This window comes from Tachypleus tridentatus, chromosome 3 (assembly GCF_004210375.1).
Source record: "Tachypleus tridentatus isolate NWPU-2018 chromosome 3, ASM421037v1, whole genome shotgun sequence".
Taxonomy (NCBI): domain Eukaryota; kingdom Metazoa; phylum Arthropoda; class Merostomata; order Xiphosura; family Limulidae; genus Tachypleus; species Tachypleus tridentatus.
This window is the reverse complement of record NC_134827.1, coordinates 13,713,778-13,740,699: the sequence shown is the minus strand read 5'-3', so window position 1 is coordinate 13,740,699 and position 26,922 is coordinate 13,713,778. Positions and strand designations below refer to the sequence as shown.

General features: G+C 34.3%; 1 protein-coding gene across 1 annotated transcript in view; it reads left to right on the top strand.

Annotated features, from left to right (window-relative positions):
• The window catches only part of LOC143247917 (voltage-gated inwardly rectifying potassium channel KCNH6-like), a 238,310-nt gene that overhangs the window by 117,022 nt on the left and 94,366 nt on the right, over nt 1-26,922 (top strand). Inside the window, exons 5-7 of the mRNA XM_076496465.1 lie at nt 5,812-6,135; nt 13,018-13,092; nt 16,362-16,585. Of these exons, the coding sequence (XP_076352580.1) occupies nt 5,812-6,135; nt 13,018-13,092; nt 16,362-16,585 (623 nt within the window). The remainder of the gene's footprint in view (nt 1-5,811; nt 6,136-13,017; nt 13,093-16,361; nt 16,586-26,922) is intronic.

Here is a 26,922-nt window from a genome sequence, read left to right as displayed (position 1 = left end):
AATCATTTTCACTGTCGTGATACATTTGCATTTCCTTTCCTTTCTTTTCTTGTTATGGTCATCAGCTTTGTGTAGTTTGTACCTATTTCTGCCAAGAATTGACTCATACCATTGCAAACTTGGCTAATTCTTGTTTATTAATATAACTAAAAGAATCAGGTCATCCCTTAAGTAATGTCCGATTTTAGGTTCAGGAAAATAGAAAATATTTCAAACGTTTTAATGTTATTTAATCAATAATGTATGTTCCATTATTATTAATCACTTGCTGCCAACGATTCACAAGCTTCTGAATGTCATTTCTATAAACTTCTTGGGGTTTGGAGGACAAAAATGTAGAGGGTAGTTTTACATCTTCATGTGTTCCAAGCTCTTTTCCATCAATATAGTTCTGCAAACTTCGGAATAGATGGTAATCAGATGGGGCAAGATATGGAGAATAAGGAGGATGTGGTAATGTTTTCCCAGTTTAGCTCTTCAGTCTTTGCAGATGTGATCCTTGCTGTATAGGGCTGTGCATTATCCTCTAACACAACACCTTTACGATTGATCAAAGCAGGCCTCTTTTCTTTCAGTACAACATTCAAGCGCTCTAACTGTTGGTAATAGATGTCTGTTGTAATAGTTACATTGAGTGGCAGCAAGTCAAAGTAGATTACATCAACAATATCCCACCAAACGTTTATCAAAACTTTCCTAGGGTGAAGGTCCATTTTGGGATGTGCTTTAGCCAGTTTACCTGCACTGAGCCATTGTCTGCGGCGCTTAACGTTTTTATAATATATAAATTTTTCATCTTCAGTTAATAACCTGTTTATAAAGGTTAATTACGTTCACGAGAGTACAGAGAAGTGCAAATGTCCACTCTTGCTCTAAGGTTGGCTTCTGTCAAATCCTGGAGGACCCATTTTCCAAGTTTTGACGCCTTTCCAAGCTGTTGCAGATGACGGTGAACTGTTGAATGGGTTGAATTAAGCTTCTGTGCTAGTTCTTCAACTGTTGCAGCACAATATTTATCAAGTACAGCCAGCAGCAAGTCATCATTAAACTTAACAGGATGACCTGAACGTGGCGCATCACTTAAGCTGTAGTCATCTGATCTGAACTTCTGAAACCACCTTCGACATTTACTTTCATTGAGAGGCTCCACACCATAAAAACCTTGAATGTTTTGTGTAGTTTCTGCTGCCTTTTTTTAAACTCATGATGTATTATATGCGTAATGTGCTCCTCAGACACATCCATCTTCGTAAGAGTTTATTTGAATAATGATCTGAAAAAGTGTTATTGGGTTAGTTTATTTTATTTGTCTAAACATTTTTATACACGTCTTGCTATATAGTTTAGTCATTAAAACCATTTACAAAGACAGAAATGATGATGCATCTTCTGTATTAAATTTTCGGACATTATAAGGTGACCTGATACACAGAATTAAAACTAGGTTTTGTTTATTAATGACAGCATGCAACTTCCTTCGCCTCTTTCGTTTTATTCGACCTCTCTCACATCTCCTGACATTTCTTTCCTTCCTTGACTTCTGTGTATTATATTCCTTTTCCAAACTCGTGTTTTATAATCACAAAGTTTTGTAATCTCCATACTGGCCGAACAGGAAAGATTGCCCCTAACTCCAATAATTTGTTAAAGATTTAGAGCGCTAGCTTCCTCTAAAGTCTTGGATATTGACCAAAAGTCGATTGTCTTCTCAATCCTTTCAACTCCAATGGAAGTTCCTTACACCTTACTTCACGGCAAATAGGCCAATAAATGTAAATACAAATTAGTGATTTAATTGATTAGTTCAAGCCCTGCATTCAGTTCTAATGCCTCTGGGTATAAAACGCAAGTCTGAGTTTGTCAGATATAACAACGATTAAATAGTGGAAGCTCGTGGCAGTGACGTGGTTGAGTGTGCTGAAGCCCTTGCCTTCTCGTTATTTCCCAGAAGTGGCTGCTTTGTCAGGAATGGCCTGGCATGATCAGGTGGTTAAGGCACTCGACTCGTAATTTGAAGATCGCGGGTTCGAATCCACGTCACACCAAACATGCTCCCCTTTCAGCTGTGGGGGTGGTATTATGTGACGGTCAATCCCACAATTCTTTAGTAAAAGAGTAGCCCAAGAGTTGGAAGTAGGCGGTGATGATTAGCTGCCTACCCTCTAGTCTTACACTGCTAAGTTACGGACGGCTAGCGCAGTTAGCCCTCGTGTAGTTTTGCGTGAAATTCAAAACAAACAAACAAACTTGTCACGAAACTTGTCAACAACTACGAAGACAATCACTCACCTGATTCCGCATCTTGCTTGTTGCGAGTTGGTACGAAAAAAAAACTGTTGAAATGATTGGCACACAGGGACTAGTAGGTTTTCATGGAAAGAATAATGTTATACCCCATAATGTAATATTTCACTGTTTAATTTAGAAAATAAAAACATTTCTAGGATCAAATTAATAGGTTTGATTTGTTTTGAATTTCGCGCAAAGCTATACCAGGGTTATCTGTGCTAACCGTCCGTAATTTAGCAGTGTAAGACTAGAGGGAAGGCAGCTATTCATCACCACCCACCGCCAACTCTTGGGCGTCTCTTTTACCAACGAATAGTGGGATTGCCCGAAGCATTATAACTCCTCCACGGCTAAGAGGACGAGCATATGTGGTGTGATGGGGTTCGAACTCTTGACCCTCGGATTACCGACTCGAACGCCTTAACCCACCTGGCCATGCCGGACCTAATTCTAAGAAATATCCAAAAAGTACACCTTGAAATGCATGTATTATACACTTAAAAATGCTTTCATCAAATAATAGTCACATTATCAAATAATAAAATAAATGTTTTAGATGATATTTTAGCAATGTGTGAGATGACTGATCTGGTAAAGTGAAATGTTATCAGAGAGCAAGTAACGAAGTTCAAGTTTCAGTTAGCATTTCTAAACGTTGTGACCTTCTAGTGGCCCAAGGGTAATTTTAAAGACTCATAACGCTAAAAACCGTATTTTGATACCTCCGATGGGCACAGAAGAGATATCTAATTGTGTGGCCTTGCACTTAACTATGAAAGACAAGCAAACAAGGTTTCCAAACGTCACGTGTTTAAACATTTTCCTGACTAATGAATAAGAAACTAAAGCAGCATTTTTAAAACGTGTAATAAGATTAAACATTATATGGCTGCTGCTAGTGGTAAAATATCTTAACTTGCAGCTCTAACTGTAAATAAGCGTCTATGAGACAGTAACTTCAGGTCAGGAAGTTACGTGCATTAAGTAATTAACGCTAGAATATTATGTGTTAAAGGATAGGGAAGAAATAATAACATCATAATTTTATTTAAGGTTTTGCCATCTAGTGACGCAGCGGCATGTCAATGGACTCGCACCGCTATAAACCGGATTTCGATACCCATGATTGGCAGAGCAGGATACCTCATTGTGCAGCTTTGTGCTTAATTCCAAATAAAGTTTTTGAGTTGAGAGAAAAATCAGACATCTCAAAAAAAATTTTTTTTTTAGTTAAAGAAGTTAAAATTAAGGGTAGGCTGCACCAGGTTACAAATGTCAACTAAAAATGTTAAACTTAATCGGGTAGCATATTAAGTGACTAGCGTAGCAATTTATGGGAATCTGTATTAGTGAAAACTTTAATTTTTGTTTGTTTGTAATGTTACGGTCTTAAATAGCACGTGCTGAAATTCGTTCCTTATTCACGTTTCGAATTTTTTTTGCACTTTTTTTTTCACCATCATCAACTTCTAAAGACTTTATCGTGTAAAGTTAAACAATTTATAAGTTGAGTATGTTGTATTACAATACGATGGACTTCTATAGATCTCGTAAATAATGGGCTCGTGAAATAAAACCCTCCGTATTCGTTTCTTGGACTTTTTCGCACTTGCTTCAGACGCAGATATCCATCCAGAGGCTGAATCTAGACAGGTATTTGTATGCAATAATGTTAATTATAAGAAGCTATACTGCATATGGTTTGAAACCAGTTCATTGACATGAACGTAACCATGAAATGTGTACGTGGAAAGGTGGCATAAGGAAGTAAAACATTGAAATAAGATCCAGAAACGGGTCCTGAATTCCACAGATCTCATCTTTTATCTCTACTCGGCCAGCAGTGCAACAGTTTGGTGATAGTGAGAGATAGCGCTAAGGGTTAAAACTGAAAGATGGATAAACTCTTCAGGTTGATCTTGACAGGTTATTCTTAGGTCATTTTAATAAGCCCATGTTATGACCAACAACTATTAACTTAATCGTCGTTTTGTACAGTTAATAGAAGATGACAAATTTATAACAAGGCTTAAATTAATATACACTGTTTATGTTTACAACTATAACACCTACTTTATAAAAAATGGAACGTTCGAACTTGCTGCTGGGAAAAAAATAGAATTGTAGCTAGCAATTTAAGATTTTAAATACTGTCAATCTGTCGACCATATTATGGAAAGGCTAAAATATTTATATTTTGCTGTTATCTTCTCCTTTGTAGTCGACTGCACACATCAAGTTTAATAATTCCATTTATACGTTAGATATAATTATTTCTGTAATTTTCATACCCCATGTGCACTTATTCATTGAAAAGAATGTGCAAACTCAACCAAGTGCGAAGTTTAAGAAAAAATAACAATATAACGACAAGCATGAAACGTAATAAATTAGTCGTATAACTGCCCAACAAGCACGAAACTTAAGAAATGAGTAGTCATGTAACTGTCCAACAAGCACGAAATTTAAGAAATGAGTAGTTGTGTAACTGTCCAACAAGCATGAAACTTAAGAATTGAGTAGTTATGTAACTGTCTAATAAACATGAAGCTTAAGAAATGAGTAGCCATGTAATTGCCCAACAAGCACGAAACTTAAGAAATGAGTAGCCATGTAATTGCCCAACAAGCACGAAACTTAAGAAATTAGTAGCCATAGAACTCTCCAACAAGTATGAAGCTTGGGATAGGAATAACCATTGAAATGTCTAACAACCATGTAGCTTAGGGTACGAGTAACCATACAAATATCCAACAAGAATGAAGCGTACGAAATGGGTTACCATGGGTTTAAGAAGTATGCAATGAATAATCATATAACTGTGTTTCTGAGTTTTCAGCACATCTACATGTTTTCAGTAACAAATCTTGTATTAAAAAATAAGCCACTCAGGCTAATAAACCACACTTGATCGTATAAAAAATTACAGATTTATACAAAGTGTTGGTGTTTCCTTATGACATTATAACGTGTTCTTTCTCTCATTTATATCTGAAAATTTGCTGACATGCACAATTTTACTTTACTTTGTAATATACTTCAACACAAAATTTATAAGTTTTCTTACAACAAATAACGAATCAAGTTTAGTTCCAATTCGGGATATTATGCTGACGTTTAAAAATGAAATAATCAAAATTGTACTCTGAAAAAAAATCGCCTAATATTTTTTTTCGTACTTTATTTAAAATAAATTAATTGCAGAGTTGACTTAATTTGTTCTAACTAGTGTAAGGTTGAATTAAATATATTTTAAAATCGAAGTATTTATTAACGTTAGAAAATAGAGATTTCAATTTAAATGAAGAAAAACATTTATAACAAACATTTTTGTTTCCAAAACAGAAAAAATGCTAACGTTAAAACTTATTGTCATAAAAATAATTGCTTCAAGTGATTATGAAAAACGGGTAACACAATGATTATATGTAGTAAAAATGTCATTTATTATGTGTCTGTCGTAATGGTTTCTTCACAAACGTGTATAATATTGAAACAGTTTGCATATTCATGTCTTATTAGCAATTTCAAAATCGCTGAAGTTGAGGCTACCAGGTTTTAAAAAGGGAGAGCACAGTGAACAATCCATTTCAGAAAGTCCTGAAAGGGAAGCAGTAGCCATGGAAGTATTCTCACCCCGTTCCGGCATTGAACAATCCAAAGTTTCTCCAACTATTATGGAGAGAGCGAGGAGTTTGGAGATAGGTGATCGAGTTGGTGGTTTACCCTTAAAACGTGATCCTGAGGCTCTTTTGCAGACAAAGACGGACACAGTGGCCCCACTGACGTCATTAGAAGCTGTCCAGCAGATGCATATTGCATTAAAAGCTTCACCATTTACTACAGGTAGGTAAATACCTAAATACTTTCATTTAAGCCGCGGACGATTTTTGTTTACTAAATGTTATCTCTATTTTTAATGACGTTTATCGAGAAAACCCGAAAATATTAAAAAAACGTAATGCTTTCTTGTCCACGTAAAAACACATTTGTTTTGTAATATTAATATATTGACATATGACAAACCTGAAATAGCCAAAATGAGTAAATGTAATAAACACAGTAATGAGTTATGATGTTGTATATTAACATCAAATCGTCATACATTTGTAGCTAAATCGTATTTCAGTTTTCTAACTTTACCATATTATTTAAGTTATATAATACTTATTTTGTAGATTTCACGAACTCAAGTTTTAGAAATATGAAGTTCCTTACACAACATTTGGTGGTTGTTATTGCGTGATGTATTACACAATTTTTCACCACACAAGAGACCCATTTTATTTTGAACAAAAAGTATATACCAAAAATAATTTAAAAAACTGGTATCTTTAATAGAATAACTATTTCTACGCAAAGGCAGAAACAAATTAGAATAGGACATCAACTTTTTCAAAAGTTTTTAAAAGTCGAGAAGACACTAGAAAGAATGCAAACATACGAAACTGTTTCTGTTTATTTTAAAGTGATTGGCTTTCAGTCACTGTTGTTTTGAATTGATATTTGTCGATGAGTCTGAAACAGAGAAAGTTTTACATCAATATTCTGTTGATAAAATAATCAAGTTGTATTAAAACGTGTTTTTTTCACGTCTTGTGAAATTGTTTGAACCTGACTTACTCTATTGAAAGTAATCTTAGTGTCAGTTTCAGTTCACGGAGTTATGATTTTCTCATGAAATTTTCATTAGCTTTCTGATAAAACAAATGAATAGTTTGTCTGGAGCAGTTCAGAAAACGTAAGATTTATCAATGTATTTCAGAATTACAGTGTGTACACCACATTGCTGCATTGTGAGTTCATCTTATCTTATTTACTTGTATGACGTCAAGATACTTATTCACAGAACATTCCAACCAAGACCCAGGGACTAAATAATATATCTCTCTACCTCGTATTTTTACACCATATTATACATATGGCGCTAATGTAATTTTTGAGTCATTGTCCTTCCACTCGAACTACTATTTTTCAAACGGATAACTCTATGATTAGTACGAAAAACCTTCGATTACTTGAATCTTTCTTGTAGTTTTGTTGTTGTGAAACTATTTTATAATCAAATAACGTGGAATAGAATTTTTTGGAGAATTTCAGTTGAAAATGTTCGAAAGGATCCATTGTTCAGATGAACAAACTGAATGATAAATGATTTATTTAATCGAACTGATCCTAAACATCATTGAAGCATGATGTTTTATATCCACAAAGCTAAATTATTGTAACTGTTCGTTCAACCAATGTAAACGTGAATAAAGTCAAATATGTTAACATTATGTAAACTAAATTCCAATCACAATCGGTTCCCGTCGCACGAAACATGCTCGCTCTTTCAGCCGTGGGGACGTTACTCTGTGAAGGTCAATCCCACTACTCGTTAGTAAAAGAGTAACCCAAGAGTTGGCGGTGGGTGGTGATAACTAGCTGGCTTCCCTCTAGTCTTATACACTGCTAAATTAGGGACGGCTGGCGCAGATAGCCCTCGTGTAGCTTTGCGCGAAATTAAAAACAAACAAAATATTAAATCACAGTTTATATGAATCATTTATTATTACCAAGAAAAATAAACAAAGGCGACTGCTTACTCGTCTTACATATTAATTACTAATAAATACATGTTCATATTTAGCGTGTATATACGAGGTCTGTTCAAAAAATACGCGGACTGACGTCATAAAACAAAATGTACTTTATTTAAAAGTTACAGGTCTGGGACCCCTTCAAAGTACTCTCCTCCCCAACGCACACACTAATCCCAACGGTGTTTCTAATTGTTGAAACATTCCTGGTACGCTTCTTTTGTAATGTCCTCCAGCTCCTTCGTCGCATTTGCCTTAATCTCGGGAATCGTCTCAAATCTTCTTCCTTTCAAGGGTCTTTTGAGTTTGGGGAACAAGAAAAAATCGCAAGGAGCAAGGTCAGGTGAGTAGGGGAGGTGGGGAAGAACAGTGATCGAGTGTTTGGCCAAAAACTCACGAGTTCTGAGACACAAATTTCGCAGCAACGCGGTGCATCTTCAATTTTTCGGTCAAAATCTCGTAACAAGATCCAACTGATATCCCACACTCTTCAGCAAGCTCTCTGACAGTCAGACGTCGATTTGCCCGCACCAGGGTGTTGATTTTGTCGACGTGTGGGTCGTCAGTTGACGTGGAAGGACGTCCAGGACGCTCATCATCTTCAATGGACTGTCAACCATCCTTAAAACGTTCATACCACTTGAAACATGCCGTACGCTTCATAGCAACATCACCGTAAGCCGTGTTAAGCATATCAAAAGTTTCAGTCGCAGATTTTCCAAGTTTAACACAAAATTTCACAGCAAGTCGTTGCTCCTTCAGGTCATTCATTCTGAAATCTGCCAAACGAAAAAATCGCACTTCACTTAAAACCGCGTAGCTAATACACAAATGAAGATATCTGCAATCGGGAAATGGCATCGTAATCAGCTGATCTGTGCGAACCTAGCGACACCAAGCGGATTCCCCTGGAACCAACCGGAGCCGCGCAATTCAAACAGTCCGCGTATTTTGTGAACAGCCCTCGTACACATTCTATATACAAACAATCATGAGTTATACATAAATAGGTTTATAATAATTATTTTTTTTAATTCTATCGATATGATGATGACTTTGCGCTTAGCAACAAACAAATAAACTGTTATCAGATCTCAATTATAAATATATAAATACCTAATAATTTTATCAGTCTGATAGGTATAATTGTAAAATAAATTTATTATAATAACACACTTGGCTTATTATGAGATTTAGAGGCTCCTGCACAGCCAGGTGGTTAAGGCACTTGACTCGTAATTTGAGGGTCGCGGGTTCGAATCCCCATCGCACCAAACATGCTCGCCCTTTCGGCCATGGAGGCGTTATAATGTGATAGTTAATCCCACTATTTGTTGGTAAAATCATTAGCTCAAGAGTTAGTAGTGGGTGGTGATGACTAGCTACCTTCCCTCTTGTCTTACACTGCTAAATTAGGGACGGCTAGCGCAGATTGCCCTCGTGTAGCTTTACGCGAAATTTAAAACAAAAGCAAACCCAATTATGAGATCTAAGTTATAAATCCATGGGATTTAAATAGTGTCTTCACTCTAGTGCCTAATATAAACTTATGCCTTAATGATTAATTTAACTTTGCTTTTATTTGTATTTATAAATACATTATGATTTTTGTTATCAGTCTACTGTTAGGAAAAAATAAAAGTATGTGTTAACAGAGAACTAGCTATTTTTTTCTGAATTTATTCCACGTTACTTAACGAAGTGTTCTATGCTGTAAATGTAGTTCAACCGTGCGGTTTAAATATCAATAGGTTAAACTCATTATTTCGACGAACTTGAAAATACGTGTATTCCCTAAGACGGTTGGATATACAATGTGGTATTTGATTCCATTGTGAATGTTTTTATTGTTCAAAAACAGTACTATATGGACGTAAATCCTCTACAAAAAATTAATATTTCTTTGATAAAATTTCTTTTAAAAAATAGGTAACAAGTAATTGTTTTTAAAAAATACGTAACAAGTAATTGTTTTTGAAAAATACGTAACAAGTAATTGTTTTTGAAAAATACGTAACAAGTAATTGTTTTTGAAAAGTATGTAACCAGTAAATGTTTTTAAAATGTATTCTTTATTCTTTACGTTTTAACTTTTGTCTCAAGAAGTAAATATACATTTTGTTCTTCACTCCTGAAAGTGGTTTATGGCTTTGTTGTTTTTGTGCAAAGTAGCGATAAATAGCCACACTTAATGGTACAGATGTTATAAAACATTTCAATGCTCTTATATTATGAATTGTAAAAATCCATTGTTGTAATGGATTATAAGAAAGTATGAAAGTAGATAATGTTATCACTTAACACAAATATTTAATTTTCTTTTCGCAAGAAAATTATAAGACGGGTTTAACATAGAATTCTGTTATTTGTGAGTTAAGCACAAAGGGCCAACTACTCGAAATCTAGTTTCCAGCTGTGTAAATCCGCAGACGTGCCACTGGGAGCGCTGATTTAGAGTGCAACAAGAGTTTGTTATTAACATTTTCATGTGTCTCCTCAATAAGTTTTAACCAGAATTTTGTGAGAAAAACTTGAAATACAAATTTTATTGAGATACGATCTGTGTAGAAACCTTTTTGTGAGTTATTTTTTATCACCAGCTATCTTTAACATTCAATAAACGAGTTAAAATCTACTTGGTACTCTCTCTCTCTCTATTTAACCACGAATACTTGAAGAGGTTAGATCTAGCAATCTATTACCTCTGTTGTTGAAGGCGCTTAGATTTCAAGTTTTTGAAACGTGATTCGTGTAACCTTGTTAAAAAGCCAATATCTTAATCCTACAATATTGGTTCTAGATTGAACCGCAGACCAAGGTTTTCATGTAAAAAGGATACCAGTAAATGACTTAAAAGGTAAGCTGCAATGGTGGTTACTACCAATGCAACTATGATCAGCTAAACTTTTGGTCAAACCTATTTTTAAAAACATAGCTGTATTTATATGGTGCATGTACTTTTTTTTTAATCTCTTCGCTGTAAATAATCTTTCCTAGAGTATATTCTCATTCTTGAATGGAACTGTGCCTATCAAAGATCCGTTTTGAATCGTTGTAAGGATGAATATATATTTTTCCTTTTTCAGAATCGCCTCGAGTTGTACATAAAGAAACATTTCTTAGCTTACGTATAGTAATGGAAAGTTACTCTTAAACAAATAAATTACCTAAGTCCTGCACTTATGGAACCGTCCATTGAAAGAAACTGCCTCTGTCTCTTAAATCAAGTCTGTAGTATGAACACTTAAGAGGAATCTTTATTTGACCACAACACCATTATTAACAAGAGTGAGGTGGACATACCCTTTATATTCCTCGAGAAAAATCGTAAAATCTACGAGCAATTGAAGTGTAAATCATTTTCAATTCCATTGCAGTAACGAACCAAATAACGTAATTTATCTAAAGTAACGAACCAATCAACGTAATTTATCTAAAATAACGAACCAATCAACGTAATTTATCTAAAGTCCATCTCAAGGTCACATTTTCTGTTTGCCTAGTGAAGTAATTTGAAAGAGCGGGAACATTTAGAATATGTTATTTTATTCATAAGTTATGTAGCTTGCAATACATTTTAATTTGCTAATTTTGGCAACTGCACTTTTGTTTTTGTTTTTTTCTGTTTTCCTTCTCCCAGGAAAACCTATTCTTAAAGACCCGTGTATAGCTTGAAAGGTAAGAGAGAATTGCTAAATAATTTGAATGGTTATTTGATGAATTAGTGGCATGAATACTGAAACTGTTTTGTTTCTTGTTATAAATTTAGCTGTTGTAATTAACTGATTAACACTCGTTTTTGTGTGGTCATATTATGACTGCTGTTTTTGTGCAATGTACCGAATCAGCACGTTACACCCATCTCCTTGTTTTGCACATTCTTGCTGATGCTCTTGTGTTATTGGTGTTGTTTTTGTTATTTTGTTACTTCAGGAAACCGTTTTTTAGTAATCTCCAATGAAATATACATAGCCGATAAATTTGTGCTCAATTTGAATATATGTAATAAGTTTATTATTTTCATGTAACGAGTATTAATTAGAAAACTCATAATGAAGAGCTATATTAAGCTTCTAGCATCCTGCAAGAAGAGGGCAGTTCTATGTGTTGATTCTGTGTTAAGTGTTGTGAAGATATGAATAACATTGTGTATTTCATTGTGTTTTACTTAGATAGTGTGTATTAAAAACGCATCTTGACAAATTGTTCCTGCGACTGCTCCCGGACAGACAAACAGGAAGTGTGTACAAATTCAAAACGACTTGACAAAATGACATTACTACACAATATTTTGGTGAAGACTAGTGTCACAATGAAAGGAAGAAACACAATAAAAACAAACATAAGAAAATGTTAATTCTGTTATTTCGGTATGAAAGGATTCTAAAACACCTGATATGAACTTATTCCCTTGATGCCCACACGGTGGCGCTGTTAAATATGAAAAAAAAAAACACCACCTATTATTGCATCTCAGGGTATTTAGAGACATATTTTACTTCATTAACACAACTGTAACTGAGTTCTATCTAGACGAGTGACGATATTAAACCTTAAAATATTAAAAGTATATAACCTACTATGATATGTTTACCATCACACTGAGTTACGTAACGAGTTATTCTCGTCTACAGCAAGAAATATAACTATTGAATAATGATGTTAAGATTTTTATCAGCGTTTGAAAGACGTGATAAATATATCTTAGTGCGATACTTCTTACGTGACAGTTACCCTAAAGTGTTGCTTTTGATTTCTTTTTCTGTTGTTTTTTCATACACTGAGACGTACGACATTGTTTTTCTAATATAAGACCCGCCATTTTGCGCCGTTTTTAGGAATACACAACATCGACGTATCCGGTTTAATATCAACTTCATACAATAAAACAAACCATGCAATGGTTAGAAACATGAAACTGAATACGATTAGCGTATTATAGATAGTGTTCACTTTTTAACAGTCTGTCCGTTACTGTTACATCTCGGAGCTAAATATACGTTCGTTATTTTTACATGTGGATCCCTAGTTGGAAACAGACACGATAAGTTATCCGAGAGTAGAAGCAGGAACAGGACAATTGTATGTTAGTTGGAATCTGTTGTTGGTTTGTGTTGTTATGTGTATTTCATGTCTTGTTGTTTAGTGGGTCAGATCCAGTGTTCCGGTCCTCACACTGACCCTCAACGCCGAAGAGCTCTCACCATTGACATTGGCCAAGGTAAATAACCGTTTTTACTTACCACTGCTTGTATTCTTAACATTACTCCATAACCTATCTTACAAGTTGTTTCTGTGAAGTTGTAAAGGGATATTCCGATCATGGGTCAAAATATACTTAAACATTTTGAAAACAAAACGTTACTGGCTTTATTAGCAACTTTTATGGTAGAATAAAGGGAAATTTCAACATTTCAAAAATATATGCCCAATGGTTGAATAACAGCATTTGAAGCCTTTTGGGAAATAAATTGTTCAGATATAGAATAGACCTTCATAGCATTCATTGAAAATATTTTTTTCAGAGCTATAATGTCACATTAAAGCCGTTGGAAATGTTTGCCCAGAGATAGAACTACTTTTCAACCTTTGCCCCGATATAGAATAGCACCACCTTTACAGCCTTTTAAAACCTTGCCTAGATATAGAATAGAACCACTTTGCAACCTTTGAAATGATATTCCCAGAGGTATAGTATCGTTACTTTGATAAGATTTGTCCAATATGAATAACGAAACGTAAACTTAGTATGTTTTATATATGTAGATAGTTATTAATGTATGTATGGTTGACCGCTTTTATACTATTTAATTATTTTACACGCGTAAATATGATTACACATATTAATGTTTTTCTTACAAAAAAAACAGAAGAAAATTACAAAAAGGGTAACTTGAGAGAAGAATAAATACACATGTAACAAAAGCTATGAGTGTAAAAAGTAAAACATATTTATTATAAATATTCAGCCGTGTCGTAGAACAGAGTGACAGCGGACAGTCAAGTGTTAAAATCTAATCATTCAGAGAAATAGGCCCGTCATGGTCAGGTGGGTTAAAGCGTTCGACCCGGAGAGTCGCGGGTTCGAATCTCCGTCACACCAAACACACTCGTCCTTTCAGCCGTAAGAGCATTATAATATGACAGTCAATCTAACTATTCGTTGATAAAATAGTAGCTCAACAGTTGGCGGTGGGTGGTGATGACTAGCTACCTTCCCTCTAGTCTTACACTGCTAAATTAGGGACGGCTAGCGCAGATAGCCCTCGTGTAGCTTTGTGCGAAATATAAACAAAACAACAAAAAATCAGAGAAATAATGTGAAAATTTCAGCCTTAATGTAGAAGTGAACCATATAACACATTTTGAAAGATGAAATTCGATGAACTTGTCTGTCTGTATATTAGCTGGTTCAAACAAAAATAGAACAGATGTCTTGATTGATATTTCTATTTGAAAACAAAATTGTCCAAGTGAAAAGCATTGTTATTTTTTTCCAGATTTAGGATAAGATCGTTAAAATAGACAGAAACAAATTTATAAAAACAAATTTGATACACGAGTGAATTGGAGAGTTTCCTTTATATTCACACGTACACAGTGTGTCAATTGAGTGTACAAGTGTGATAAGCCTCAATATAAAGCGCATAATGGTAATGTGCTATGACACAGTACAGTACTGGCAGCCCTTCTTGTTGTGAACGTTGTACAAATTACTGGCAGTTCTAATAAACACAAATTGAGGTGTTTTTTCAGGTTCTTCGAGTTGAGATCAACGTTCATTAACTTTTCCATCAGTTGATATAATGTTCGAAAATCGTATATATACCGCGAGATGGTACAAAATATGTATACAACTCGTACATAACATAAATATGCACTAAACATGCGCGAGCTGATATTAATTTAACGAAATATCTTGTTGAGTGCCAATATATAAATTTATCAAGTGATTACTATGAAAGAACACATTGTAAATTACAAATCTTATTCAATTCTTGACGGCCCGACATGGCCAGATGGTTAAGGCGTTCGACTTCTAATCCGAGGGCCACGGTTTTAAATCCCCGTCACACATGCTCGCTGTTTTAGCTGTGGGGGCGTTATACTGTGATGGTAAGTCCTCACTATTCGTTGTTAAAAGAGTAGCCCAAGAGTTGGCGGTGAGTGGTGATGACTAGCTGCCTTCCTTATATTGTTACATTAGAGACGGCTAGCGCAGATAACCCTCGTGTAGTTTTGCGCGAAATTAAAAAAAAACCCAACAACTCTTGAAGATCTATCGGCAATAAAAGGCTTAATGAACATAATTAATTTAAAAGTAAGCAACTAGTTTTCAGTGACTTTTGAAAGTTTTAAATGCTCGCTGAAGTAACTTTTGGAAAAGGTTATGAACTTTTATGTTTAAAAAATACAAGGGCGCTTACCTTGTATTACCTTGTATTTATCTATAATTCTTTTTAATCTATGTAATAATAAATATCGCTATTATTCGAAATCACTAACTTTTATGCCTAATTGAAGTATATAAGCCGTACGCATTTTTCATTAAATAAAGTCTGCTTCTGTTGAAGTTGATGCTAGATAATTAATAGCTGGATTCTCTCATTGAAATAAAAAAAAAAAAGTTAAACTATTTCGGTGAAACAAAGAGATAATTTTCAAATTGTAATTTATCCATTACATTTTTGGAGGCAGGTGCTTTGAAAACATTACTTTTACAGGTATAACAGTATTATCTTAATATCTGTCTTTTGTTTAAGTTAGAACTTCATTAAAAATACATAATGTCGAAGCGTTCCATGTTTTCTGAGCAGGTGCATCGTTTGTCCGTAGTTGTGAAACATTCACCGATTATCATTATGAGAGATTGAATTTCTCAAAACCTTACTAGCCTAACATGAACATTATTATTTCCTTTAGCACTACTATTAATATTATTTCGCACAGTTAAAAGATTTCTAAAAAAAAAACCTAACTAAAATCAAGATAACTTAAAATTAAATAGTATGAATCACGCATATATTGCGCCATCTGTTGGTCACATTATATATTTATATTACATTCGAATATAAAACAAAAATGCACTCGTTTTTATTTTCAAGTACGTTTCACAGTAATTTTGCCATATTTTGATAATAAAGCGGTAGGCGTCAAATGATTTAATTAGGGTCTTTTTTTATTCTTTAGATTGATTTTGTGCGAAATATATCCTGTAAGAACATTGTTAATTTTTCATATTGTTTTTTTTGTTTGGCAATATTTTACGCTGTTCTAATTCATTCAAAGTAATATAGTTAAGTGAATCAATAGTGCGCGTCCTACTTAATGTTTGTTAACCATAGTGTACAAATGTGATTTTGAATTATTGTTGCTTTGGCATTAATTGTTCTGTGACGTCACTTATTGCCTGCAAAGACAGTTACAATGTATTTGTTTTGCTTATTATTAATGTATGGAGGTTTCAGTGCTTGCTATGTTTTATTACAGGCACTGCAAACAGCATGGGTAAATCCCTTCCTAACGCATCATCGGACTCGGACTTGTCACGCTATAGAACACGCATGCAACGTGCTCATTCCCCGTCATTAAGTAACGTGACGACAGAGGGCGCTACGAGGTTGAAGGATAATAGCCATTCATCCAATACATCAAGGTTTTTACGAGAGATGCAGAATCATAGTAAACACCACGTGGGCGAAAAAGTAGCTCAGGTACCGTTGGGGGAAAGATTACTTGTGTGTGTTTTTACTGTTTGCCTCACGCATCTAGAACCTGGTGGGGAAAAAATTAACTACAGATTTGTGTGTGCGCATGTTATTTTCAGTTTCTTAATTATTTTTATGACACTGAACCATAAGAGCAACAACATAAAATTCAAAAAAATAATATAAAATAAATGCTATATTTATTTAATATCAGTAATAACATCTCTGTTAGAAGAAGTGAATACAAAATTATTAGAGTGAATAATATATTTTTTATATATATTCTAAAAGATTGCAAAACCTTGGAAACGTTATGAAACTACATAACTTGTGGAGTTCTCGTATTGTATCTATTATTTTGTCTTATTTCATTTAATTATTATTTAAAACTATGTCTTTGAATAGTTGAAAATACTGATGATATTGTCATGAACGTGGCTCTAAAATAGATTAATCTATCGATGTGATAAATATAATGGTTTAACGCGTTACCATCGTTTCTTTAGAAGCCACAGCAAGATTAGTTCTGTCTATTTATATAAATCTAAGTTGCAGATATGTTACAAGAAGAAAAAAAATGCAAGTTTCAATTATAATTATAGTTTTGTTCTTCGTCAGGGAAACCTTCACACAAAACACACGTGACATTTATGACGTTATTGCTTGTCGGCTACGAAGATTTTTGACGAGAATTTACACCACACATACACAAACAGTTTGTTTGTCGTCATTATTTTCCGACCGATGAAAATACTATAGATTTTGGAGACCAAAAGTTAATCATTTGTACGTTCAGCTTAACCTTCACCACTTGGATAAAGTTTGTAGTTTAAACGGTAAATACATTCGCAATTTACTCAACATTTTAACATACATTGGACCCATAATAGTATCACATTAAGTCGTGTTTAAGTACGCTTTATTTAGTTCCTGCTAACACACTGAAACCACTATTTGATATACCTAACTTTATTCGATACATAACTAGGATTTACGTAAGACGTCACATGGCCTCATAATTAACCATAACAGAACTATTATACACTATAATGCGTTTGACTGTTTGCTCGACAAATGGCCTGAAGTTGAATAAGAGACAATCTTACAATGCCGTACAATTTTTTTATTTGAAGTGTTGAGATACGTGTTCATAAACATGCTCGCCCTTTCAGCCGTGGGGGCTTTATAAGTTACAGTCAATCCCACTATTCGTTGGTAAAAAGAGTAGCCCAAGAGTTGGCGGTGGGTGGTGATGACTAGCTGCCTTCCCTCTAGTCTTACACTGCTGAATTAGGGACGGCCAGCGCAGACAGCCCTCGAGTAGCTTTGCGCGAAATTCAAAACAAACAAACAAACACAAACAGACACGTGTTTAATGTTAATTCCTGCTGCTTAATTAAGGAGTTGTGTCTAAACGAATCGATGAGTTACATTTAATATTACTTGCATTCATATGTTGTACTTCATGATTTTAAAAATTATAATTAAGAGACTACTTTGAAATAATAGCTTCTCAAATTTAAAGTGTAAAAAGACTGTTAAACGGTATAAAATATTCCACTCTTTTAAAATGTTACGACTATTACTTGTTTTAAATATGTAGAAACAAATGATGGGTATATTATTTTAATATATGCGTTTAGCCTTTATAACGATTTTAGATTCTACCTGATGAAGAGCCTTGGCCCCGGAACGTAGTCATTATTCCAAAATAAACATTTTCCATCTTCCGTTGTTTCCTTTTAACAATATTTGTTTGTCGAATTAATGTTTTTATAACCTATCAGTATGCTCGCAGTGACTCAGCAGAAAGTCCTAGGACTTGTTATAACGCTAAAATTCGGGTTTCGATACATGAAACACAAATAATTCAATCTCTTTGTTTGTGCTTAACAGCAAACCTACCAATACAAATCGTGGAAGCATTATGAGAAACGTACTAATATCAGGTACACCAAAAACACACGATTTTTTATTCTATTATTTAGATTGCTGATTTTAAAAAAATGTTTTAAGTAAATATGTACAAAGTGTTTATTTTTGCATATTACATATGATTTCACTTTTAAAATTACTCGTGATGAATGATTTCGTAATAATATTCACGTGTTTTCAGTTATAATTACTATGCGAACATAAAAGCCAATTTTTTTACGAAGCTGTTTCGGAAGGAAACCCCAACCTATCCACGTTTTTCTCAAGTATGGCCTTAATAGTCATGATTAAAATCTTTAAAAAGTAACTCATATATAAAAATAATAATAATAAGTTGCGTACCAATTATGAGTGTGTATTTCTGTTGAGGGCGTGGATTTTGTGTGTCTTCAACCTATAACCATTTCAAAATAAAATGAGAGGAGGAAATGATTGCGTGCAAAATTCTTCATTTGTTGATTCACATGTATAACCAGTTTGTGATTCTTTTGCAGCTCGGATAAACAAAAGAAGTAAAATTTCATTGTCCGTAAGGATTTAGTTTTATTGTCTTATTTGATATTATGCACAACGTGCCAAACCATGTGCTTTTATGTATATATTTATATTGTAAATAATATTACAGTTTCATTCGTAGCGTCACCTATACTTTAGGTGTGGGTCCGGCATGGCCAGGTGGTTAAGGCGTTCGACTCGTAATCCGAGGGTTACTGGTTCGAATCCTCATCGAACCAAACATGCTCGCCCTTTCAGTTGTGGGGGCGTTATAATGTGACGATTAATTTCACTATTCGTTGGTAAAAAGTAGCTAAAGAGTTGGCGGTGGGTGGTGATGACCAGCTGCCTTCCCTCTAGTCTTACACTGCCAAATTAGGGACAGCTAGCGCAGATAGCCCTCGAGTAGCTTTGCGCAAAAGTAAAAAGAAAATCATAGAAACATACGAAGAAGTTTGCTACATGAGTGTATTTATTGAAAACACTACTTGCATTATATTTAGAAATGACCATGAAATCTTTCATAGAGCCTATTGGGTGAAGTTGCTTCCATGGGGCTTGTGAGTATTTGTCGTTAAGAAATCAGTAACCCTAATTTCTCGAAGTATCGTTAATATCGAACGTTTACTGATAGTTTGCTCAACGCCAGCCTGAGTAAGGTATAGATAACAGTATTAATGGAAATTACTGCTTATACTTTAGGTTAAGTTTCGGCGTTAACACGTATTTTTTTAAAAAGATCCACTTAATGTTAAGACAACTTACAATCTGTTTAACAGATAAAAACAGTTTTAGTAAAACAACTTACAGATAACCAACTTGTCATGTTTCCAAAGATAAACAGACAATTATACTGTAACAATATCATTTTCATAAAGCGTATCGTATTTTTGTCATGTTTTGTGTTAATATATGTTGTTATTTTTACTTAAAATCAATTCGTATTTCGATCATTCTCTCCTAGATGGCACTTGTTACCATTTGATCCATGATGCTACAAAAATCCTGTGTTCAACACAATTGAATACAAAGATACAATACCCTATAAAGAGGCCCAAGAGAACCTGACCCTCCTCGGTCTATAAAACCAAAAAACCAACAGGGAGAAACTCGAATACCGTAAAATTCAGGCGCTTTTGAAAGGTGAACATTTCTTTTTCAAGGACATATTAGGAATACTCGTGATAAGTCCACCTTTCGAAAGCTTCCAGGTTATAGGATATATGGTATCTTTGTGATACCTGACTGATAGGTACTTTAGTTCTTAATCTAATGTATATTACAATAATGTAATCACAAAACAGTTTAATTTGTATGTGTGTGTGAACATTTTCATTTCACCATTTTCAAGAGCTTGGAGAGTACAAAATGTTTCCGTCGTGGACATTTTTACCGTAATTTTTAAAATAAACTCTTCAAAGTAGAAATGACTTAATAGTCTTTGCAAATTCTTGTCTCAATAAAATTGTTAATCTTGCGCGTGGTTTCCCAGGTCCGTTCTATTCAGTGTATTACCGCTGTACTTGTATGTTTAATCTCACTAAATTTTAAAATAAGGGTTTTTAGATGGAAGTGGGTTATAACAAGATTACGAATAAATACAAATAGAGTTTTACATCTACAATCGGATTAAGGGTGACAGTTATTCTGATTGTGGAACTAAACATTATTTTTACGTATGGAACTGAGTTTATAGTGGTTTTGCCTTCAGTACGTGTTCACTTACATATCTTTGTGTTCTTGTAATCGACGTATCGGTAAGTCGAATAAAACAATGGACTAAATTGATGTAAAACAACAACAAATTGCAAGCGTAGCTTTGCATGTTTGTATACATGCACGACTGCAATTAAGTATATAACTGACAACTTGTATTTATTTGTATGTTCACCCATCCTGTTCTGATTAATAAAACAAGAAGGTCCACGTGTTTCTACTTAGGTTACAAAAGTAAATAGCGTTTGTTTAACGTTCGAAGTCTTCACTTTCATTGTGACGGCGAATTTCAAGTAATCGTAATGATGTTTTTAGATTTACCTGTTTAGTTTAAAAACTATTTTTTGTAAGGTTAATTCTACAGTTTCGTAAGTAGAAAAATTATTTTTAATGTTACCATTAAAACCACTTTTTGTTGATAGATTAAGAGTGATGTAAGTTTTGTTGTGATATATTTTAAAGTGGTTGTAGTCAGAATGAACTAAAACCTCTCAATATATGCCGAAAACTCTGACAAAATAGTCTTACAGGGTTACGTAAGTTTGATAATTCTATAACAGTATATTCAACACAATTATTTTAAAGTAGAAAAATTACACCGATATGATTTCACCAATGATTTTATTATTTAGAAAATATAAGGAATATTCTATGAATATATATTTACTTATTATTCCATATTCCAGAATTTAAAAATAGATTGTTCTTGACAAACTACCCAAAATATTATTTACTGGTTATAATATATTGTTACGAAGAAACGCACAAGACGTTATTTATTTATTATATATTGTCACCAGGAACTATCTAATACGTTATACGTCATTTGCTTGTTATATTGTCACGAGAAACTAACTATCTAATACGTTATTTGCTTGTTATCTTCTATCGAGAAACTATCTAATACGTTATTTGCATTTTATATTATCACGAGAAACTATCAACGACGTTATTTGCTTGTTATATTGTCAAAAAACAACTCAAACTATTCAAGTTCCCATGAACAAACTCAAAATATGTTCATGTCATCCTAACTTGCATATTCCTTTGTTAAGTGGGTACTGTTCGTATATTACATTAAAAAACTATTAGGTAATCATCAAGTTTACTACAATGTAATATAACAGATATCATAACTGTTTCTGTGCTTTTGAAATGTTTTATTAATGTCAGCTGTACGTGGGCTTTAAGTGTCAGTTTGTTATGAAAATAATGTTTCCATTAGTTTCCATTCTGAGATCATCTTTTAACATTTGGCATATCTTGTATTAAATTGTAAATTTAGGTTCAGTATTTAAAGAAAACGTGTGAAGTATGGGATACCCAACCTATCAAAGAGATTCGTTTATTTCGTGGCCTGTTACATGCTACTAGTAACAACTACATACTTTCCACTGCAAGGTTTAAGAACACCTTAATGATTCAGAGAGGCCTTAGTGTAATGGTAAAGCTGCTCCATTATCCCAATTATACCTATAGATATCCAAAGATAATCTCTACCCGAGAAAAAAGTCAGTAAGGTTAGTACTATGGTACTTGAGTCAAATTTGACCCTTCTAAAATGGAGTTACGAACACAGTTCCAAACAAATTTGTGATGACGAGAAACCCACTTTGTTAACCTGTAGATGACCTAAGAAGGTCGAAACGTTGTTTTCTACTTTATTGTGATAAAAGTTTTAATATCCATACCAGCCTCCTTGAGATACAGTTCCAAACAAAGCACCCCCAGGACATCGAAGGGAGATCAGGAAAACAAAATCCGATGTCAGGTTTGGATTTGGCAGCACTGAAAACCTTGTTCCTAAATCAATGTAATACCTGAGTGACCTTCTGAGTGTGATTTAAATAAAAAAAAAAGAGATCCCCTTATAAGAGGTAAGGGGTCCACATTGCCAAGTTTAGTCCTCCTTGCCCAAAACTGGGAGGAGTTTGCTGACAAATAAACAAATACATAACACTTATTTGTAAACTGGGACAACATTGGCTCAACGGTACTGAAGGCTCATAACACTACAAACCAGATTTCGATACCCGTCTTTGGTGCAACAGAGATGACCCATTGTGTATCTTTTTGCTTAATAAAATGAACAAATCCTTAGATACGTTCTAACCTTTCATTGATGACTACTCGTTCTGATTATGGATTGACATTCAGTAATACTACTAGTTTGATATACCCTTCTTGCTAGACGCGAACAATGACTTATAACAAAGTTTTACACTAATTATAATGTCTTTATTCATTGGTTAGGTAACCTTCCTGTTAGCAGTATTTACGGCTGTAACCCCAAAAAATATAGTTAACGTATCACGAGATTGGGTCAGTTTTGGAGATTTGTATTAGTTTTAAATACAGTTACAATGCTAACACTATAGAATAATCGTATTAATAAAAATACACTTTAAACATTTTAACCAATACCGTTACGGTTACTTAACCATCACTTTCTTAGATGTAAGTATTCAGAAAAATAAGCTAACATCACGTATGATTCCAAACTTATTTTGTAAATCGTGTCTCCTGATTTCTTGTTGCATGTGAGATAAAATTGAGAAACAGAATGTTTTACGCACCTGACACGTGTGCCTATTGATTTATTTCTGAAGCTGGTCGTACGTCACCGTGTGTAGGCTGTTCCTTCTCATGCGTTGAGTATTCATGAAACAATAATGGTAACACGCAAAAAATTACGAGCTACATAAAATTGATTTTACTTGATTGATTTACAAAGAACTGTATTTAATGTATATTACCACCTAAATTTATTTATACCACCTGCAGAATCATATTTAGGGTACTAAACGAAGGTTATAAAATCCGTTTAAAGCTACATTTCGGTACTTGAAGTACTGTATTAACGAGGCAATACGACTTTCGATTATGCTTATTTTATAGTAATGTATACAGTAATTCTCTTACGTATAGTTGCAAAAGTAATAGTTTTTTGTTCCATCGTATATGTAAAAATTATTTTAAATATGTAATTTTTTTTATATTACAGTGTGATTACAGAAGCCCCAAGAACATTATTAGAAATATTGTTTGTAGTTTCAAGTATTGAAAGAAAATTCGAGAAATATTAGAAACATTAAAATTATGTGTATTTTGTTCCAACGCTTGAGGTACATACGTTGTTATTCTGTGGTTTCTAGGTACTGCTGTAGAGTGGTCTTCAGTGTAAAGGAAGGATAACTTGTGGCAGAATCTTTAAAAGTGGAAGGAATAATTACTGATATGTTTAGGTAAAATATTAAATATTTGTGACGCAAAATTATTTTGTATTTGTTGAATATTAGTGTAACGCTTGATAGAAATGAATAGCGAGACTTTTTGTGGAAAGGCATTTAAAACTTGGCAAATAGTAATAAGTAAGATGTGAGTTTTAAAATAGAAGTGTTTTTGATACTGAAATAAAACCTAAACAGTTTTCACTGTTTTCCAATAACAGGCTTAATTTAATAAAGTATATTTGAATAATCAGGTTCATACAAGGGCGATACATAGTTGTCTTCATAGTCATATAAACAATAATGAAAGTTCTAAAATATTTTATTTTGTGTGTGAGAGAAAAACGTACAGAAAACAATAGAACTCTAGTTTGAAAGGCTCCAAAAGGTGGATTTTCCTATTATCAAGAGTATAAAATATAACATATAGGTGGAAGTGTGTCACATAATTTTAAGGTTATTACAGTCGAACCAGGAAGTAACAGAAGAGAGACAATCAAGTTTTGTGATGAATGAGGTTCATCAGCACAGAAACCATCACAAATGAACAATGAGAAAATATGCCAAGGGCAGTTGAGAAGTATAACTAATGACGTAATGTAATGAATTATTAATATCGTAAAATATATGTAATTCAAGTTACACGGAAACTTTCTAAAATATACACGAACTAAATGAACGTTCAGAATACGTGTTTCTGTGTATATTCACACACACATTCACACGCTTTAATATTGTGATATGTCCTTAGCTCGAAAAATATTAAAATACTGATTTATGTCCGCGTTTCTCAAAATGTGCACAAGAGGGCCTGCGATTCATGCTCGAAATTTTGTATAAATAATTATAAAAATTATATTTATAAAGTAAGAAATATTTTTCATAAAATGAAACCGATATGAAATGAAACTTTTAATTTTGGAATACAGTTTTTCGTGTGCACGAGCCCAAATCTTTCAAAAACTAAAATGTTTTTCAGAGGCCTTTAAACTTGTCCCCGGTAGCACAGCGGCATGTCTGCCCCGCTAAAATCTAGGTTTCGATACCCGTGGTGAGCAGAGCACAGATAGCCAATTGTGTAGCTTTGTGCTTAATTCTAAACAAACAAATCTCTTGAATCTACCAACATTTTAAATTTAAGGGGGTTTTCGGGTAACTAAAGTTTGAGAACCGTCGCTTTGTATGCTTGTATGGGTATATTTAGGTTATTAAAGTGTTTAGTGCAACGACTTCAAATTCGCTGAAATTTACATAACCTCTAATATTCGTTCGCAACTTGTGGTATACAGTGAACATGTGTTTTATTTTACGTGCTGGTTTATCGCTACCAATAAATTGATAATTATCAAGGGGTACCGAAAATGTGTATCATCATACACAGTAGACTTTTGCCGGAAGTGGTAGAGAAAACTATGACACGCAGTAGAATTCTACCTGAAATAGCAGATAGCATATATTGATATGACCGGGCCTGGCATGGCCGAGCGCGTAAGTTGTGCGACTCGTAATCCGAGGGTCGCGGGTTCGCGCCCGTGTTGCGCTTAACATGCTCGCCCTCGCCCTTCCCACTAGCCGTTGGGGTGGTGATGACTGTATAATGTGACGGTCAATCCCACTATTCGTTGGTAAAAGTAGCCCAAGAGTTGGCGGTGGGTGGTAATGACTAGCTGCCAATTGACACGTCCTGAAGTAGAAACATTATTACAATGTAAAGTTGGAGACTAGTCTTGAGGTCACTGCTAAATTAGGGACGGCTATCTACAAAATAGATAGCCCATCGGTTAGTAGCTTTGGAACTGATCTGAAATTCTAGGGTCGAAAACGGGTACGAATAGAGGGTGTTACAAACAAATTAATGGTGTTCCTTTATATTAGTCGAAACGTTGTTTTGTATTTTGTTTTAAATAAAGATTTAATACCCATACTAGCTGCCTATATAATATATATTTTTTAATTCAAGTGAGTTTCTCATCATCATGAAATGTTGTAATATGTGTAAAGTTAATAGAACACGTTTCTAAACGTGCGAGCCGAACCTGATTGTGCTAGTAAACTGTAGAAATTCACAATCTACGGGTAACTCTATATTGTGTGGTAAGTGGACTCAATTAGTTTTAAGAGTTCTGTCGTGATCGATGAACTACACTTTATATATTGATAGTTGGTGCGGGCCCGGCATGGCCAGGTGGGTTAAGGCGTTCGACTCGTAATCTGAGGGACGCGGGTTCGAATCCCCGTTGCACCAAACATGCTCGCCCTTTCAGCCGTGGGGGCGTTACAATGTTACGCTCAATCCCACTATTCTTTGGTAAAAGAGTAACCCCAGAGTTGGCGGTGGGTGGTGATAACTAGCTGCCCTCCCTCTGGTCTAATATTGCTAAATCAGGGATGGCTAATGCAGATAACCCTCATGTAGCTTTGGGCGAAATTCAAAAACAAAACACAGACAGCTGATGCAACCTAAATCCGAGGTTATTTCAATCCCTTTCATCGATCGGTTTGTTATCAGTTTAATCACAGGGTATTGTTTTACATACACTGCTGGCCAAAATCTTGACTAATGAACATGAAGAAAAAATATGCATTTTGTGTTCATAGACTCAACCACTTATTGGAGTATGGCTTCAAAAGATGAAAATAAGAAAAGGAAAATAAAAAAAACTTTTTTAGCATTTAATAGGGAAATGTGAACACTATGAAATTAGCCTAAATACTAGCTGGTCAAAAGTTTAAGACCATACTGAAACGAAGCGTCAATCGGTAAACATGTAACGAAATTTAGTTATTTGTGTTCAAGCATTAGCGTTGTCAACATCTCCCACTGACATCTCTTGTGTTGGGTAAAAACATGGCAAAGGCTAAAAAATTGACAGAGTTTGAACGAATTTTTGAACTGCAAAAGCAAGGTCTCTTTCGACGTGCCATCGCTGGTGGGACTGGATGTAGTAAAATTGCTGTTGCAAATTT